The sequence below is a fragment of the Micromys minutus genome, assembly GCF_963924665.1.
Source record: "Micromys minutus genome assembly, chromosome: 1".
NCBI lineage: Eukaryota > Metazoa > Chordata > Mammalia > Rodentia > Muridae > Micromys > Micromys minutus.
This window is the reverse complement of record NC_137969.1, coordinates 260,163,851-260,183,423: the sequence shown is the minus strand read 5'-3', so window position 1 is coordinate 260,183,423 and position 19,573 is coordinate 260,163,851. Positions and strand designations below refer to the sequence as shown.

The following is a 19,573-nucleotide window of genomic DNA, read 5'->3' as shown; positions in this document are numbered from 1 at the left end:
TCAAATAGACAGATACAACTGCCCTTCTATATGAGATATTAGACCTATAAAATCCTTGATGTTCATGGCTATTTAATGCCATTAAATTCCACCTGGGCCCAGCTGGTCCTTGGGAACCTCCATGTTCCACGACCTTTACCCTCTGTCCTCTCTGACCTCCTCAGACCTCTCAACCCTCTCCATCTTCTTCACCCCCGCCCAGTCACTGGCTTTATTTTACTAATTAAAATGGGAAGGTTCAATTGGAGTCACCTGACTAGGCAGCCCTTCTTGGGGAAGTGGAATTACATTAAAATACAAACAGCTTCAGGACAAACTACAAAAATAGTCAATGACTCACTGGTTATAGCAACTGTTTCAGACAAGTTAAGCCAACCAAAGTCCTACTCACCAGGAGTTTGAGACCAAAGTCAGGAAGAAAAGGTCTCCTCTTACCACAAAGTTAAGTTGATAAAACATGAGTTGGGAATACTAATAGCTACTGAACGAACTTCAGAAACGTAGTACCACCAGGGCTTGAAACCAGAGAACTCCTGGAGCAGTTCACACTGGCTACCTTTTGCACTCCATAATGCTAAAGGTCATACAAGTTTCCAAGCTATCTATGATGTCTTAAAAACGTCAAGAACTAAAGACATAACCTTATTTAAACTCCTGAGAAATTCAACACTACAAATAAAGGCCATTAGAGCCAGTTAGGCCTAGAAGTAGAGTGAGTAACTGCAGATTTGGGCAAAGTGCTCTTAAAAGACTTGAGATAGTGACAACTGTCATAGAGACTCAACCAATGTCAGTTCCACTAAGAATCTTTTTGTTCCAATTCAAGAGTAAAAGTTGTTCACTGAAAAATATGGGAGATAAGCCCAAGGAGAAAATGCAGTCTTCAATATAAAATAATTTCTAATTTTAAGAGGAAAGTAAATTTTATTCAAAGTTACATGGGGAACACATCTTTTGAGAACTCAGTGACTTTAACTGGAAGGTCAGTGGGAAATGAAAAGCTCCAGCCAAAATGCTGAGGCACAGAATACATGGTATTTTATGAAACTCTAAAAATTCTACCTATGAGAACTTCTCAAACTTACCACAGCGTTCAGAGGAAGCTCTTGGAAGAGGCATATAGAAGCAGTCTGAGATCACCACCAGGGTCTGGAAGAAACAAAGTAACTTCACAATGTGTGGAGAAGACAAACTACCAAGCCTCCTCAACATCAGATGTGTGTTTCTTAACCAGATCTCCCTTAACAGACACTTAGCAACTAGTCAAAGCTTTCAGAAAGATACACTTGATGGGATAGCCACTCCATGATACAGAATGCTTGAGTATTTCAATAAATAAATAAATAAATAAAACTAAATAACTGGCCATATATAAGAAAATTCTGTAATACTGAGAACTAAATTCTATTTTAAGCAGAGACCAGCTGGCTTCACTTCTGACTTTGATGTATGAGGAATTGATGGGGAAGTTGGGGGGAAGGACTAAAAAAAGAGGTGGGAGGGGAAGCTGTGGTCAGGGTGTAATATATTATAGAATAAATTAATAAAAAATCTAAAAAGAAAAAAAAAGAGAGATGACAATAAGTTTAAATCTTAGATCTCTTTTGCTCTTATGGTTTGATAGCTCAAAAACTCTTGTTAGGTTTCTTTCTAGAGCTAAGATATTGTGTTTACAGTTTTTATTAAAAACAAAACAAAGCAAACACCATTTGGAACAAATTGCTTTTTTATATTCTAATTTCTACTAGCCCTTCTAATCTGCTAAGTATTCTTAGTTTCTCTACCCCAGGGTGAGATTCTTTGGAAAATAAATTGCCCTGACTATTTCATAAGTTATCTCTAACACTCTTCTGTTTCTTTCCATGTCTTTTATTCGGTAGGCAAGCAAAGGCCGGACTACAATTGTGGTAGCACACCGGCTCTCCACTATTCGAGGGGCAGACCTGATTGTGACGATGAAGGATGGCATGGTGGTAGAGAAAGGAACCCATGCTGAACTAATGGCAAATCAGGGCCTCTACTACTCCCTCGCTATGGCACAGGTAGACAACTGGTTGTAACATGTATGTTTCTTTGTAAAGTAAGAAGCAGGACAGGGCAGAGTTACATTCCCCACAGAAGGGCTTCAAAGACCACAAGGTGGAGGTAACACTGAAAAGAAAGGGAGAGGGATAAGACAGCAAATGCAGTGATTAAAAAACAAACAACAACAACAACAAAAACCATTTGGTTGTGCCTTTCATGGTAAAAGTTATCCTTTCATGAAGAACAGTGAATGCTGGGAGAATAATGCTGGGAGAGGCACCATGAGGGAAAGATAGTAGCCGTTCTTAGAAGCCTGTCAGAAGGGCCAGGGGTGGGTGTTAATATGTGGAGTGCAGCAGACAGTGAGCAGGTTGTATGTACATGGAAGGAACACACATACACACAAATCTGCTCCATACATACATATCCTCATAGATGGGATACAGAGCTCATCCTGGGCAGTCAAAGGGGCAGGATAAAGTTGCCAGCTCTCTGTTTTCTGAACTGACATATCTAAGTGTGCTGAGATCCACCATGCTGGGTTTTACATAACTCTGTCTTAAGGAACATAAGTAGAAGATGTAAATTAACCCTTGCCATATCCTTCACTCTAGTCCTGCTTCCTTCTCTTATTCTTCCTAAAGGCTCCTATATATCAGTAAATAATGTTAGCTTTTTCTTTTTATTTTACTTCAACTGTCTGGTCCTATCTTTGAAGTCCAGATTATTGTTTTACAAATTAGGAAGTAGAGTCTCCATCTCCTCATCAGGTTTATAATAAAACTAGAAATTTTAACTTCCTCTACTCCACTAAGTGCTACTTAGCATAACCCAAGGGTAATGAAAACAAATTTGAAATATACTCTTAAACAGAGCATGGTGACTCAGGCCTATAATCCCAGCACTCAGGAGGCAGAAGCACAGGATTCTTATGAGTTCCAGACACATAGTGAGACAAAGGTTGCTTTTGTTGTTTTGTTTGTTTTTAAAGTGGGGAAGTTTCTGTGAAGATGTTTCAGTCAATAACATGCCTGCCATATAAGCATGAGAACTTAAGTTCAAATCCTCAACACAATGTAAAAGCCAGACACTGTGGCCCTCCTTGAAAGTCCAGCCCTGAGATGGGCAGAGACAGGTAGATCTCTGAAGCTCATTGGCCAGCCAGTCTAGCCAAACTCATGAACCCAGATTTAATGACAGACCCTACTTCAAAAAGTAATGGTGGTTAATAGAGGAAGGCACTCGTTAACTTCTGTCCTACACACACACACACACACACACACACACACACACACACACACACACGCACGCACGCACTTACATATAAAAACACATGCATACACTAAAAAAAGGAAATACAGCCTAATTGATTAATTACTAGATATTAGTTCATATTTGTCTATATTCTGTGTTTTCTTTAAAATTAAAGCAAAATATTATTTGACAACTGAATTTGCATAATTTTTCATTCCTTACAGCATTGGTTCTCAATCTTTCTCATTCTGTGGTCTTTTAATCAAGTTCCTCATGTTATGGTACCCCCCCATACACCATAAAACTATTTCAAGTACTTCATAACTGAAATTTTACTACTCTTTTGAAGTGTAATGTAAATATCTGATGTTCAGGATGTCTGATATAGGACCTAAGGGGTCATGACCCACAGGTTGGGAATCTCTGCCTTAGAGAAATCAGTTTATGAGTCATATTCAGTATTTCCAAACCAATATAACTAGTAAGAAAAGACATATTTCTCTCTTTTTGAGTGTGTTTGTTTGTTTATTTCCCTTTAAAGACAGGGTTTCTCTATAGCCCTAGCTGTCCTGGAACTCATGCTGAATACTAGACTGGCCTCAAACTCAGAGATCCATCTGCCTTTTGCCAAGTACTAAGAATAAAGGCAGGTTCTGCTTCCACCCCCCAGTCACTTTTTGAGATTTTTAAGAACTGTTTCTAAGAACCATCATCTTTAGGAATAACACATCTTTAGTTTTTCATTACAATTAAACTAAAAGTCCATTACTAGGCCTTGAGTTAAAGGGTTTCACACTGTAAGAAAATAAAAAATGATACCTTTGTATTAAAATTATGAAAAATGTTTTAACACCTTCTTTGAAGCAGATTAGTGTTCTCAGGTAACCAAAACTGTGTCAATGCATACAGAGCATGTTGTATTCTTAATGCTCAATGACCACGCATGAACAAGTGATTCCTTTTTCAAATTCCATATGCATTTATTTTTCCCGGCTGACTGTAGTGTCAAAATTAGTCATTCTGAAAATCCATTACTATGACAATAGCAAAGCTAAGAAACGGCTAAGAAAATATGAGAACAGGTGGTGGGGGTGGGGAGAGAGAAACCTTTGCCTTGCAAGGATGAGGACCAGATTCCAGATCTCCACCAGTGTGGCGGCCCCTCTGAAATTCCACATTCACACTAGTGTGTCATATCCCTATAACTCAGATCCCCTCCAGTGTGGGGAACCCCTGTAATTCTATGTTGTCACCAGTAGGGGAGCTATAGTTCCAGATTCCCATGAGTGTAGGGGACCCCTAGAATTTCAAAAGAGTCAAAATCTCCATTACATACTGCCCAACCAGACTAACCATCAGTGCTCTCTGGGTTCAACTGAGAGACCCTTCCTCAATGAGTAAGATAGAAAATGATCAGAAAAGACTCTCAATGTCAATATTGGACATCTGCATTTACAAGCACACAGGTATACACACACCATATACACACACACACACACACATATACCATACACACCACATACACACACACTGCCCACACACATGCATACCCCCCACACACCACATACATACCACACATACATACATACACACATATACACACATATATAAACAAACATACCTACCACACACACACACAACATACACACACATATACCATACACACCACACACACACATATATACCATACACACCACACGCACAAACACACACACATATACCATATACAACACACACACAAACACACAAATACACACACACACCATACACAACACACACATACCATGCACAATGCACACACATACACACACAAACACACATATATATACCATATACACCACACACACAAACACACACACACACACACACACACACACACACACACACACTGAAAAAGAAAGAAAGAACACTTGAGAAGCAGCACAGCACAGTAGCTGAGGAAGGAGCTCTTGTAACTTATAACTGACTCTATAAGTCACACTTCTAGGGCCTGGGATAAATGTCTTAAATTATCTGTGCTTCTACTTCCTAATCCCTAACATGGGGAGAAATGCAGTAATTGGTTAATTAATTATTGCAAGTACTAAATGAGCTAATTCTTATAAGTATTTGGAATTATTTTGCATGAGTCATATGAAATAAAATCAAATACAAAGGAGCTGGAGAGATGGCTTAGTGGATAAAAGCACTAGTTGCTCTTGCGAAGGACCCAGGTTCAGTTCCCATTACTAACATAATAGTTGATAACCATCCATAACTCTAATTTCACCAGGTGGTGGTGTCACATACCTTTAATCACAGCACTTGGGAGGCAGAGGCAGGTGGATTTGTGGGTTTTGGGCCATCCTGATCTATATAGTGAGTTCCAGAAGAGCCAGGGCTGCACAGAGAAATCCTGTCTTAAAGCAAAACAACAACAACAACAAAAACGTCTCCAGTTCCATGGAATCTGATGCCCTCTCATGACTTTCATGGCACCAGGCATATATTCAGGCAAAAAAAAAAAATCCATAAATAAATAAATCTAAAAAAAATGAATCAAGTACAGATGCATTTTTAGAATCTTATATTTGTATCTTGACAAACGTATATATGTAAATAGTGTATCTTGATCTCTGACCTACGCCAAACTCCAACCCACTCCCCAACATCCTCCCTTCCATCTTCATTAACTATCCTTTCTGTTGTCTTTTCTTTTTATTTTCGTAACTCACTGAGGCCAATCAGTGCTGTCTGCTGAAAAACTGATCTTCTTGGCTTGATCTTGTGCAGGTGATCATGGCTGTGGTGAGTTAGTGGGTGCAGTAGTCATCTTGTGTCCAGAAGACAGTATTTCACAAAGCTCTTCCCCATTCTCCACCTTTTCCCCACTATATCCCTTGATCCTTGAGGTGTCCAGTTTAGTGATAAGTCATTTATTCTTGGCACTTTAGGCAGCTCTCAGTTTCTGTCTTAACTGCTGCCCACTGCAGAAGGTAGCTTCTCTGGACAAGATTAGGGTAACACTAATTTATGAATATAAGCATAAATAATTAGAAGACAATTTGACATGTTCATTTAACAATATGTTCCCTCCTATGAGTTATGACCTTTCAATCTATGAGCTTTGATTGTGTTTCCAGTTATGTCAGACTTACAGCCATCAATTTCCTCCTGTGTCCAAGCCTCAGGTTTAATAAGAAAGCAGTTACCCCATTAACCTTCATGCCACTGTGGTATCACCTTGCTAGGTCAGGGTGGTAGTACTCAGGGTCCATGCTGGGTAAGACTAATCTGCCTTCACACACACACACACACACACACACACACACACACACACACACACACATACCGGCTTCTCATACAGTCTTCCAGCACTTTCGAAGCAGGAAGTTCTCAAGTCAGTCTCAGCTTGGTTTCTCTATGTCTTACAACCAAAATGTGTTTTCTTTTCAACAGTAGGGTCCTACCATCTCTCTAGTTCTGGTGAGCAGCTAACAGCAATGACAACAGCCTGTTTTGTGTTGAAGGCTCTGGGGCCTCCTTGAGTTGTAAGGTATCAGAGTCCTGGCAAGAAGGTTTGCGTTTACTCATGCAGGGTACTTATATTCAACTCCCTTTTTTTTCTTAATTATATAGCTTTTTAGTTAGCTTAAAAAGTAAATCGTTTTTCATAAGGACTTTTCATACATCCTTAATTTTGGTTGGTCCTTACCCTTTCTTAACCCCTCAACCCCGTCTCTACTTAAAACATTTAACACTCATCCCCCCTTCTCCTTATTCTTTCTTTTGTCTAGCACAAGCCTTAGAAAAATGGATTGTCTCCAACCAATAATGGAACTCTTCCCCAGAAAACTTTACTATGAGACCTGCTCAAATTCTATTTTAAATTTTCCACAGAGTAACCCTGAAGGGGAAAAAAAAGCTAAATAAAAGATTTCTTCCATGGTAGAGGGAAATTACAGAAAGAAAGATGACAGCACAGGAATGTCTGGTTGTGGATGGTAATAACAAGGCAGCCTGGTTAAAATCCACAGCACCTTTGTAACTCATTAGCTGCTCTTCAGACTACTGAAGAAGCCAAGCATCCCTGGAATGTGGTCCTGGTCCACCTGCCCTTCTCTCAGCTTCTACCCTATCTGAGGTCCCACCATCTGTGTAAACTCCCTACTCTAGAAGGAACATCTGGTAAAATCACGAATCCATGTTCTTGCTCCTGGATCAATGAAGAAAGCTGCTCTTGGGTGTCTCAATAAAATTGTCCTCATCTTTCTTAGTTACAAAAAGGAAAAGTAGGTACAGTGCAATCTAGCTTAGATTTTAACAGTAATATATATTTTAACACTTTATTCTAAGGGAGCACCAACAGGCACCCATTTTGCTTTGAACTCTCAGTCCAGATTGGGCTGTGGGTAAGTTCTGTCTCAGGTCCTGGCCACACACACATAAGTCTTAAAGTAATACAATAAAATACCTTTGTGTTCTTTCTCTTTGTGTGTATTGGGTGTGTGTGTGTGTGTGTTTACATGTATATATCTGTGTGAGTGTATGTGTATATGTATCTCTGTATGTGTACACATGAGTTTATGAGTGTGTGTATGCATCATTGCATGAGTATGCATGTGTGTGAAAATGTTTGTGCATGTGTATATGCATGTGTGTGCATGTGTGTATGCATGTGTATGCATGCATGCATCTGAGTATGTTATGTTCTGTGTGTGTGTACACACACAAGTGCATGTGTGTGTATATGTGCATGGATGCATGGGTATGTATGGGTGTGTGCATGTATGTGTGTGTTTGTATTCATGTGTGTGTGTAAAAGCACCATCCAGGCTGGAGAGATGGCTCATCAGTTAAGAGCACTGACTGTCCTTCCAGAGGTCTTGAGTTCAATTCCCAGCAACCACATGGTGGCTCACAATCATCTGTAATGGGATCTGATTCCCTCTTCTGGTATATCTGAAGAGAACAACAGTGTACTCTCATACATGAAATAAATAAATAACTATTTGAAAAAAATAAAGGCACCATCCACATTGTATGGTTGCTTTTTACGTAAGAGTCTCTAATTAGCCTATATCTCACCAAGTAAGCTAAATTTGGTAGCCAGCAAGCCAAAAGGATCAAGCTACCTCTATCTGTCCACATCCTCACCCTTCTGCTCCCTGACCATCTCCCCACCCATAAATAGTGCAACCCCTTCCTCTCCTCTTAGGCACTAGGATGCTGAGTACAGTCCCACCATGCCCAGCTTTTTAAAAACTTGTGCCCTAGAAACCAAATTCAGGTCCTGTGTCTTCTGGGCAAGCACTTTGGCAGCTGAGCTGTCTCCCTACCCACACCTTTGTATTTTTAAGGCATCAACATGTACATTCTTTGTTTAAGGCATCATTATGACAGCATGTACATTCTTCATTGAAGGATATTAAAAAGGCCGGTGAACAAATGGAGTCAAGAACATGTTCAACTGCAGGAAACATCAGCTGTGGTTCTCTGTGTGATGTGAATAGCGCCAAGTCCCCCTGCACTGACCAATTTGAGGAAGCTGTACACCATCAAAAGGTAATAGTTCACCTACCAACCTGCTTGTACACATGTTCTCCAAAGTCCAACTGATCCTTATAAAATGTATAGTTGACTTACAATAAAATAGTATAGTGCCACTAAGTTCACAAAGCATTTGCGATCACTTCTCTGTGACAGTAAGAGGGGCGTCTAACAGACTGCATTAATGTCAACAAGGTCCTTCCTGTGGTTGATGTCTGTATACAGGTGAGAGCAGGCACAAGATACGTCAAGTGATTGGGCGGTGAAAAGGTAGGCAGGGACAGAGTTTTGGAAAGGTGGAGGAGATAGGAGAAGGGAAGAGAAGGAGAGAAGATGGAGGATGACCTGGACCCATGTGGCTTTAACTAACCACAGGTAGCTATGAATATCTTATAAGGGATGGATTAGTACAGACCAATTTGTCTTATCCAGGTGGACAGTTCATATCAATATTAATTGGCTCTAAGTTTATTATGTGGACGTTTTGTGAAGTGAAAATTTACCAATATAAACCTGATTGATAAATTACAAGCTTTAAGAGTTTTGATTTTTTTCTTTTTTTTTGGTCGAACTACTGGAAATTGTGACAATAATCACAGGGGGTCAGATGCTGGGAATGGGAGCAGAGTTTGCCGCAGAGAGGCAGCCAGGAGAGGGTGGCCACTGCATGGGGGTAGCCATGGAGGTGAAGAGTACGGGGTGGCATGGTGAATGGACTATTTGCTGCATTTCTAATATTTACCACTATACCTTCCTTCAAGGAAAACTATGGGTTAAAACTGCAGCTTGAAATGCCACCCCAGCCACTCTAGGGCCACCACCGTCTTAATTTGAGTTAGGATGCTATGGATCTGAGTCTGGAGGGCATTCAACAGGACTTCCGAGTGTCTTAAACAAAGAACTGGATGAACAACAAGTAAACAGTTATAGAAATCCAAACCAACTACTAAAAAAGGAAAAGGCACCATCCTAAGAAGAAAGGAGAGCCTGGGAGTCACAACCAACTCAAGATTCTTAAACCGCAGGCCATAGTATCATAACCCTGTTGGTCATTTGCATACTACCTGCTTTCCCTGAACGTGGAGAGGGGTTTATAGTTCATCTCAATGTCTCTTTCACCAGCCACTCCTGCTGCAACAGCCTGGATGCAGACAAGCGGCCTTGCACAGTTCAGGTCTCCTCCGGTACCCTCTGCTCCCATGAACAGGGCTGCTCCCAGCACAGAGGTTTATGCCCCCTGCTCCCTGACAGTATTCAGCAGTCTCTTCAGAGACTTCATTCTACCTGTCTAACTCACCTTGGGTTCTAGACCCACAACTGAATGTTCTCAGCACCTTCCCTGGTCAGGTTGCCATGATAATCACCATACTCAAAGCAACTTGGTGAGGAAAGGGTTTATTTAAGCATACAACTGAAATCCATCATGAAGGGAGCAGGAGCCTAGAGGCAGGAACTGAAGAAGAGGCCTTGGAGGTTGCTTACCAACTTGCTTCCTGTGGTTTACTCAGTTTGTTTTTCTATATAACCTGCCCAGGAGTGGCCCTGCCCACAGGATCTGGGCCTGCCCTTGTGAGCCATTAATCAAGAAAATGTACCGCAGACTTGCCTACAGGCCATGTTAAGGCATTTTCTCAGTTGAGAATCCTTTCTTCCTTAAAGGCACTGGTTTGTGTCAAGTTGACAAAAAGCAAAGTCCAGCATGCCTTGTCATTAGCACCATCCACCATCTTTCTTGTACCACTTCCCTGAGCCCAGAGCTCTCCTTCTCCCTAGCTCCACATTCCTGACCCCTGTGTGATCCTTTGTCAGTTACCGGCTGAGTTCTGGATTGTGTACCCCAGCCCTTCTGATACCCTATCCAACACTGCCAACTGTTAATAACTGTAGATGTCATTGGTGGGTAGAATAGGAATTTTCATTTATTTCAAGTAACCAATAGAGTAAAATTTACATCTAGTATTTAATAAAAATTAGTAGTAAAACAAAACAAAACACAAAAGGGCTGAGAAGATGGATTAGGGGCTAAAGACTTCAGGTTACCTGAGTTTGATTTCCACACTGTATGGTAGAATAGACTTCTATAAGTTGTCCTCTGAGCTACACATGTGCCCAGTGGCATGTGCATACACACACACACACACACACACACACACACACACACACACACACACACACACATTTCATTAATGTAAAAACATTGAAATTATGTGAGAATACCTAGTAAAAAAATCTTTGTGACTTTAAGATTTTTTATCTTTAATACCAAAAACATACTGATAAGGAAAAATAATAACAAATCAGACATTACCAGGTTTAAGCAACAGAATAAACCATAAACTGAAAGTACTTGTAAACCTCATATCAACTCGAGCATTTGAACCAGGCTATATTAAAAAACTCCCAAAGCATTAAAAAAAAAAAAAAAAAAAAATAGCAGCACCACAACTATAAAGTGAGCAAAAAGAGGAAAAAAAACAAAGAGACAGAAACATTATGTGAGTTTCAGGGATGGGCAAAGGTTGAAGGAGCTGGCCTGGCAACTGAGAGGCTAGAGTAAAGGGGCTTGCAAAAGGCAGGAGGAATCTTCTGGGGAAGCAGTTGTACTATGTTAATAGATTCATGAATAACTAGCTGCTTCCAAACTCTCAAACTGCTCATGTATGTGCAATTGGCTCTGTACAAATCATAACTTAATAAACTTCTAAAATAATCAGATGAAACAACATTCTTTAGGAGATTTTTAACTTCATCAGATCAGTTTGTGCCTTTATAAAAAAAAATGCCTATTTCATATTTCTACATCAGATTGTCTTTAATCTGTAATATAATGTAACATTGCATCAGATTAATTTCTCATGACATTACTCACGATTTTACAGAGATTTTTCATTTTGTTTTGCTTTTTTTTATTTTATGTTTTTTTCTGCCTTGTTAACACTACATAAGGAGTGCTCCATTTTTGTTGTTTTGTTTTTATTTTTTAAAGATTTATTTATTTTATTTATATGAGTATGCTGCAGCTATCTTCAGACACACCAGAACAACACAGAAGAGGGCATTGGATACCATTACAGATGGTTGCTGGGAATTGAACTCAGAACCTCTGAAATACCAGTGAGTGCTCTTAACCCCTGAGCCGTCTTTCCAGTCCTTGTTTTGTTTTTAAATCTGGGCTTTTTCAATCCATAGGAACACACACACACACACACACACACTATATATACATATACCTTTTAAAACTGTGATTCACAACTGCATTAGAGGGCATCACAATTACTCAGTCACAAAAGAACTGACAACAGTAAATCGTTTCTGAACGTGCAACAGCTAAACATTAATTCATCAAACACTGGTGAGTGTAGCAGTGTTCCTGGTTATCTCACATGGACTGTATGGGAAGCCATCCCTGCAGTCTATGAGCACACAGCCTTACTTTACAGGATGTATGCCCTTGTACCACACCACACAAACAAACTGGAACAGTTCTAAGGCTAAAATTCTAGTAAAGCATTGACCTCCTGCACTTTCTCTGCTGACTTCCTGCCTAGCTCTTGCCTAAAGCATAATATTCAATCTGACAAGAATAAGAAAAATGGATCTTAGCTACCTGAACAAGTGGCCTACTGTGTGCTTCCTATTTAATTTTTTTTATTTCTTACATGTATGACTGGTTTTTTTCTTTGTCTGTGTATCATGTGTGTACAGTGTCTGAGAAGTTAGAGGAGGGCACCAGCTGCCCTGGGCCTGGAGTTACAGGTTATGATCTTCCATGTAGGTGGTGGGAATCAAATCCTGGTCCTCAACCATTGAGCCATCTCTCCAGACCCATTTTGTACTTAGTACAACTAAGTAAAGTTCCAAAAACTTACATCAATTTGGTGTAAGATTCTTTTATGTTTGAGATTCATCATTAGTAATAACTATGTTAATTTTTTCTAAGAAAAATATAATTGTACGCTGCCATTTGTTATTTGATAGATTCCAGTGTGCTTCTGCGTATCCTGCCTCACTTCTCTGGGTTCCATGATGCCCTCAGACTGATGTTCCTAATCAACTTGTTTTACTTATAGGCAAGTCTTCCTGAAGTTTCACTATTAAAAATATTTAAATTAAGCAAGTCTGAATGGCCTTTTGTGGTTTTGGGAACATTGGCTTCTGCTTTAAATGGATCCGTTCACCCAACATTTTCCATCATCTTTGGAAAATTAGTCACTGTAAGTAAAACTCACTTGTTCAGGCTTTTAACAACTTAAAATAATCGTAATCTGAGAGCACGGAACTGTTGTGTATGGATCAGCAAAATGGGAACCAGAACTTTCAGTGGGTCAACCCTAGGGCAGAGTCCCTGGTAGGAAAGGTAGCTCCTGTGCCTAGGAAATGAACCATGTTTGCTCTGTAATGTTCAGCTGGGTCTTGTTGACTGGATGATCAGTAAAGAAATTGCTTTGTATTTTAATTCTGACTCAAGTGTCGCATCAGCATTCCTAAGCACTGAAGCAATAAAGATTACAGATACAGCTTCTCTCTCCCCAACCTGTCCAAACAATGACAGACTTTTATCACCAGCCAGCTCAGGGAGAGGGAATACGAGTTTGGGATTGTGCCAGAGCTCTTGAAGAGTTGACTGATTCAGGATCTAAATAGACTAAGACTGACTTTAGCACCCCTGTGCACAGATGCAGTCCATACCAACGTGTAGATCTAATACATAGCTTTGCAAACATCTTCTAGGGGAACGCACAAATGTCTTGCTTTAGAAAAAGATTTTAAAAGGTGAGCTATTAAAGATTATTAGAAATAATGATTCAAACTGCTGATCTACTTGAAAAAAAAATACCATAAGGTCAGAAAGCTGTCTCTGTGGGTAAAAGTACTTGTTGCCACACAAGTTTGATAACCTGAGTTTGATCCCCAGAATGCATATAAAAAGCCAAATGTGGTAAAGTATTTGTACTGTATGGCAAGATGGAAGACAGAGACAGAGCATAGACAGGACATGTACAGATGGCAAACTAAAAGGTGCATCAGAAACAGGATGTGCTCTGCCTCAACAAGGTGGACGGCAAGAAAGAATCTATTACCAAAGTTGACCTCTAACCTATACATAAATACCCCAATTTACACAAACACATACAAAGAAGGAAGGGAAAGAGGGAGGAAGGCAGGAAAGGGATGAAAATTCAAATAATAAAAAAGGGGAAAACATTCTATGATACAAGACTCATTTATCTGATATATTTACCAGGCAAATGCAGGAAAATTAAAAGTAAGTTGATTTTATCTTGTGTATTAAAAGTAGACAAGGGAATAATAGTGTTTATTTGGGGTTTTCTGTTCTTTGTTTTTTTTTTCCCTTTGGCTCAGAAACATGTAGCTTTTTTCTTTACATTACAGTTCCTGTTGAAAATCCTGATGTATTGAGATGTTTTAAGCGAGCTTGGTTTTGTTTTCTGTTTATACTTTCCTCCAAGCTTCTGAAAGAAACTCTGTTCCTTTTCAGATGTTTGAAGATAAAAATAAAGCTACATTAAAGCAGGATGCAGAGCTCTACTCCATGATGTTAGTTGTTTTGGGCATTGTTGCTCTTGTCACCTACTTGATGCAGGTAAACCTTGAATTGACTAATTCAGCTCTGGGCAAGGTTACATGTTTACATTATCTTCTCTATTCCAGTTTAAAACATAATAACTGAATGTTACAAGAAGAGTTAAGAATTAATGTAGAACTTTTTGTTTGGTTCCTAGGGGTTGTTTTATGGCAGAGCAGAGGAAAATTTAGCCATGAGATTAAGACACTCGGCATTCAAAGCCATGGTCTACCAGGTCAGTGAATGGAGTGAGGTTTTTTTCTTCTTTTAATTTAGATTTGTTATCAGACAATCTAGCCTTTAATTCTTTTCTATTTCTTGGCATGGTCTTTATATTAGATCATTGAAAAGCATACTTTTTATTGTTCTAGGTGGCAAAATCCACCATTAAAATTCTTATGAGCATACTCTTCTAATAAAAGCATATCCTGGGTCTGGAGAAATGGTTCAACAATTAACAATGCACACTGCTCTCCTAGTAAACCTGAGTTCGGTTCCCAGAACCCCACATCAGATAGCTCACAACCACCTGTAATTCTGGTTCTAGAGAATGTGACCATCTCTGATTTCTGAGGGAACTGCATTCACATGCACACAGCAATGTACAGACAAACACACGCACATACACACAATTAAAATTTTTAAAAATCCAAAAGTAAAGCACATCCCAGTGATGAGGCTTCAAAATAAAAGATTTCAGGTCTACTAGTATTCATTGCATTCAGCTTCCCTTTGATGCACAAAGGTATGTCAGGGCATGAGAAAGAAAGACCACACGTTAAAACTTAAAAGGAGTGATATGGGCTCTGGCACCTCAAAATACCCTTGCAGGACCCCCCTGATGTCCTAAGGTCTCATCCATGGGCCAGAGAAGCTTTTTCTCCCCACATTCAAAAATCCCCCAGGCTCTCAGCTGTTGTGGAGAAAGTCATCAATTCACAAAGCATTTGTGTGCCTCGAAGGCACTACTGCAGATGACCAGTCGCTCTTGGAAACAACAGAACTTGGCAGATGAAGATCTAATCTTCCTCCAGAGGAAAGTCTGGTGTCTGAGGTGGATGGATTCCCCTGAGAGCCCATAATCACTGAAGTCCAGCTTTACCTTCTGTCAGCAGAGCTGGTGGGAAAGTCTCCTGCCTGGCAAGTGCTTTTCAGAAATGGAGTTCCTGCCATTCCAGGGGAGCTGTCAAAAATCAGTTTTTACATCTTCTTTTTTTTTTTTTTTTTAAGATTTATTTATATATTATATGTAAGTACACTGTAGCTGTCTTCAGACACACCAGAAGAGGGAACCAGATCCCATTACAGATGGTTGTGAGCCACCATGTGGTTGCTGGGATTTGAACTCAGGACCTCTGGAAGAGCAGCCAGTGCTCTTAACCATTGAGCTATCTCTCCAGCCCCAGTTTTTACATCTTCTTACCTACCAGTCTTCGGGCTGCCATGCAATGAATTCCATAGGCCCTTGTAGTGTAGCACAAGCTTTCAGCAGTGGGTGCTACTATGCTCTCTGTGGGTACAGAAAGGTCCTGGCTCAACGCTTTCCCCACAATAGAAGCATCCTCAAATCTTAAACAATTTTAGAAAACAGATCTAACACCTGCAAGTAACTCCCGGTAAATTTCTATTTTGTTACTTATTAGCACCTTATGTCTCTGCCTCGAATCTTAATTAATGTGAGACCATAATTAACTAAAACTATATTTCACACATACTGACTTACCATTTCTCTTTTCATGAATTCATGATTTTCCTAGTTCAGGTCTATTTATGTTCATAGAATTTTTAACTGCCTCTTGAATATCTTAATATTTAACACAGAAAAAAAGTATATTTTTATGTTTACTTTGGACCTCCGTTTTGTTCACAGAATATTTTTAAAGATTTGTTCTATTTTTAGTTATTAGTTTGCACAGATTTCCATGTGGGTATGCGCACATGAATGCAGGTTATAAAGGAGGCCAGAACTAGAGTTGGAGGCTGTTGAGCTGCCTGACTTATGTGCTGGGAACCTAACTTGGGTCCTCTGGAAGAGCAGCAAGTGTTCTTAACCACTGACCCATCTCTCCAGACCCTGTTCACAAGATGTTTTCAGAGGAAAGAGCCTCAAGATCCTGAGCTGCTCTAACGTCCAGAACAGCTGTCGAGTGCTCTGGTGGTTGATGCCACATAGACACTTCTCTATTTCTATAATTCGAAAACCACTAACACAGTAATACTTTTAAACAAGGACTTGTAGACACTTCTCTAGCTTTTACAATATGAAGACCACTGACACGGAAACACTTTTAAACAAGGACTTACTACTCTCCAGACCATCGGCTCTGCCCTCCAAAACCATGAAAGCTAAACAAAGAACCCACATGCTCCTTAACCAACTTCACTCAGTTATTCTATATTTTCACTAGGTCCCTTTCAGCAGATTTTTTTCTTTTCTTATTACTGAATGTTCTTCTGAATTCTTGCATCTTATATCTGCCTTTTTTTTTTTTTTTTTTTTTTTTTTTTTTTTTTTTGATGGAGTGGCTGGTGTAGGTACAACATTTTTAGTCTTTTCTTTGTAAGTGCCTTCACAGTGTTGATTTGTCTGTGGCAGGGAGACAGCTAATATGAGATTTCACCTAACTTTTATTGCCCGGGTTTCTGTCCTAAGATAAAACTTCGAAGCTTGAGAAAGCATGCTGAGGCTTGCACTGCCTTTTTACAACCATTTTGGAATCTCACTGAAGTAGACATGTTTATAGAATGGGGTGTGGTTTTCTGTACATACACAATCTATCCTTTATGTGACTACTTAAGAGCCTTTCAGCTAAATAATTATTCTGATTGTTGCTAAACTCCATGATTGGAACTATTGTTCAGGATATTTTTAGTGGTCAATATTGATAAACAGAGCTGTCGGGTTTGATATTTGGGATCACCCTCCCTCCAATTTCCCCTCTAAATTGTTTGTTGGAGAAATCTAGGCAAAAAGGAATCCTTCAGCCATCAGATAATAACACTGACAGCAGCCACTTAGAAGTCTCAGGAAGGCCTGGAACTTTTTCCAAAGGTTGTGAGGTAACAAACACCAGAGCTCAAGAAGCAAGAAATAGAACTCAGCTAGAATGCCTCAGCCAGATGAGAAGAAGAACAAGACAGTTTCTTAAGGACTGTGGCCTCTCTACTGAAGCTCAGATCCGGGCCCTAGCACTTGCCAACTGTGTGTCCTCGGCTTAGTCATTCTGTCCCTCCTTCAATACATCCATTTCCCCAATCTCCAAAACATGGATTATTAAATCCTTCATGGGGCTGTTGTAATAACTACAAGAAAAACACATGCCACACTCTTCTTTGAGTGTGGTTGTAAAATTGTTGGTAGGAGAAGGGAATATTTGAAATTCCTGATAGCCTCTATTTATAAATTGCTTTACCTCGGGGAGGATAGAAAGCAAGCCAGTTCTCACTCGGTACCTGCTAAACTCCAGAAAATCTGCTAAATATTTTGGCATATATTGAATACACAAGAAGACAGTCTCTAGGGTTGTACAATTGCTGACTTGTAGAAAAGAGTTTCAGCTATGCTGCTGATTGGATGGGTGGTGACTAAGACTTTATTGTGTGGTACAGTGAACACTACAGAATCTGGAACATAATATTCAGAGTTCAGTTTTCTATATTTTTCATAGCACAGCTAAAGTCTCTTCATGTGTCCCATGTTATGTTGAAGTCTAGAAATGACTAGGAAGGAGATGGAATCTCTTAGTTCAAGGGCAAGTTCTGCAGAATAACAAGCACTTGGCTTCTGGTTCCAGTGCTGTAATCTTACTGTAGCCATCACTCCAGAATGTTCCCCTCGCTTCACTCAAAGACAGTCGTCATAGCTTCAGGTGAGAACCTGAATCCTTTGGGAAAGCTCCCGTAGCAATGGCTCACAGAACACGGCTCTACACAGCTACACCCACCTCCTCCACACTCTCCACAGCTCTTTTTTCTCACATGCTGCATGATTTATGCCCTGCTTCTGCTTAATTTCTGTTTCCTTGACAGCACTGTGTAACCTGGCCTCAGAGCCCTGGCTGGGTTGTATCACAACAACAGTTTTTATTATTATTGTTGTTGCTATTGTTATCATTGTTGCTGTTGTTGTTATAGAAACCATGTTCACCAGTGTCTCCATTGGGTTTTAGTCCACAAGTGTGGTCTGAGTGAGTGTGAAGAAACAATCAAAAGAGATCATTTCCTCAGGCTAAGTGCTCAGAAGAGCTGTCTCTATCAGCTGCTGAAAATGAGCCAGTTCTTCCTTGTGCTTTTATTGCTCCTGTTTCTTACCTGCCTTCTTCAGACTCTGCTTCTAGGCAACAGCTGTCCAGCCTTCCACCTCTTACCTCACAGTGCCAACAAGTTACCAAACTTAGGGAGTAAGAAAAGTGCCAGGTAAAATCTTGCTGGTGTGAACCCTGAAGGAGAGAGAAATGGGTATTTTTTGTTTTGATGGTTTTTATTTTTTGAATTTTTTTCACTGACTTGTTTAAGTAAAAAGATTTGAAAATGTTTCTAAATTGTACTGGACATTACTCCACTGTAAAAATACAATGTTCTAGATATACAGATCACTGCGAATGGTTATGTAACATGCATTGAGCATTGATTCAATCCCAGTACCCAAACCCTAAGCAAATGAATAAGTAAATAAGTATTCTTCTCCTCACCGAATAGTTATGGAATAAAACTGTGGCCATTTTAACAATGACTATTCTACAATTGTAGGTCTACACTCTACATATTATAAAATGGTAACAAGTCCACAAGTGGGTCTTACATTCTTCGGTCTAGGGAGAAAAAAAGACAGAGCTTTATGAAATAAGATGCAGAAGTCTGTTGATCTGTAGTACTAATGGCAAATGAGAAAGCACCTAAATTCCTTCAAAAAACATAAAGTGAAAATCTCAGACTTGAGAAGAATGTCTCTCTAACAGTAGGTCAACTCCCTTCTTTCTAGGATATGGCCTGGTTTGATGGTAAAGAGAACAGCACTGGAGCCCTGACCACAACGTTAGCCATGGATGTAGCGCACATTCAGGGTGTATGTATATTGTGATTTTAAATTTTGTTTTTACATTTACGTATTCTGTGGGTGGGTGAGCATGAGCCACAGCCCACATGTAGTAGTCAGAGGACAGCTTCCTGAAGTTGGTT

The 19,573-nt window shown here is 39.8% G+C and overlaps 1 protein-coding gene across 1 annotated transcript in view; it reads left to right on the top strand.

The window, feature by feature from the left end:
* The window catches only part of ABCB5 (ATP binding cassette subfamily B member 5), a gene marked incomplete at both ends in the record, with an annotated part of 107,555 nt that overhangs the window by 53,119 nt on the left and 34,863 nt on the right, over nt 1–19,573 (top strand). Inside the window, 6 exons of the mRNA XM_080940602.1 lie at nt 1,881–2,042; nt 8,683–8,823; nt 12,879–13,022; nt 14,309–14,413; nt 14,553–14,630; nt 19,377–19,460. Coding sequence (XP_080796728.1) covers nt 1,881–2,042; nt 8,683–8,823; nt 12,879–13,022; nt 14,309–14,413; nt 14,553–14,630; nt 19,377–19,460 — 714 coding nt within the window. The remainder of the gene's footprint in view (nt 1–1,880; nt 2,043–8,682; nt 8,824–12,878; nt 13,023–14,308; nt 14,414–14,552; nt 14,631–19,376; nt 19,461–19,573) is intronic.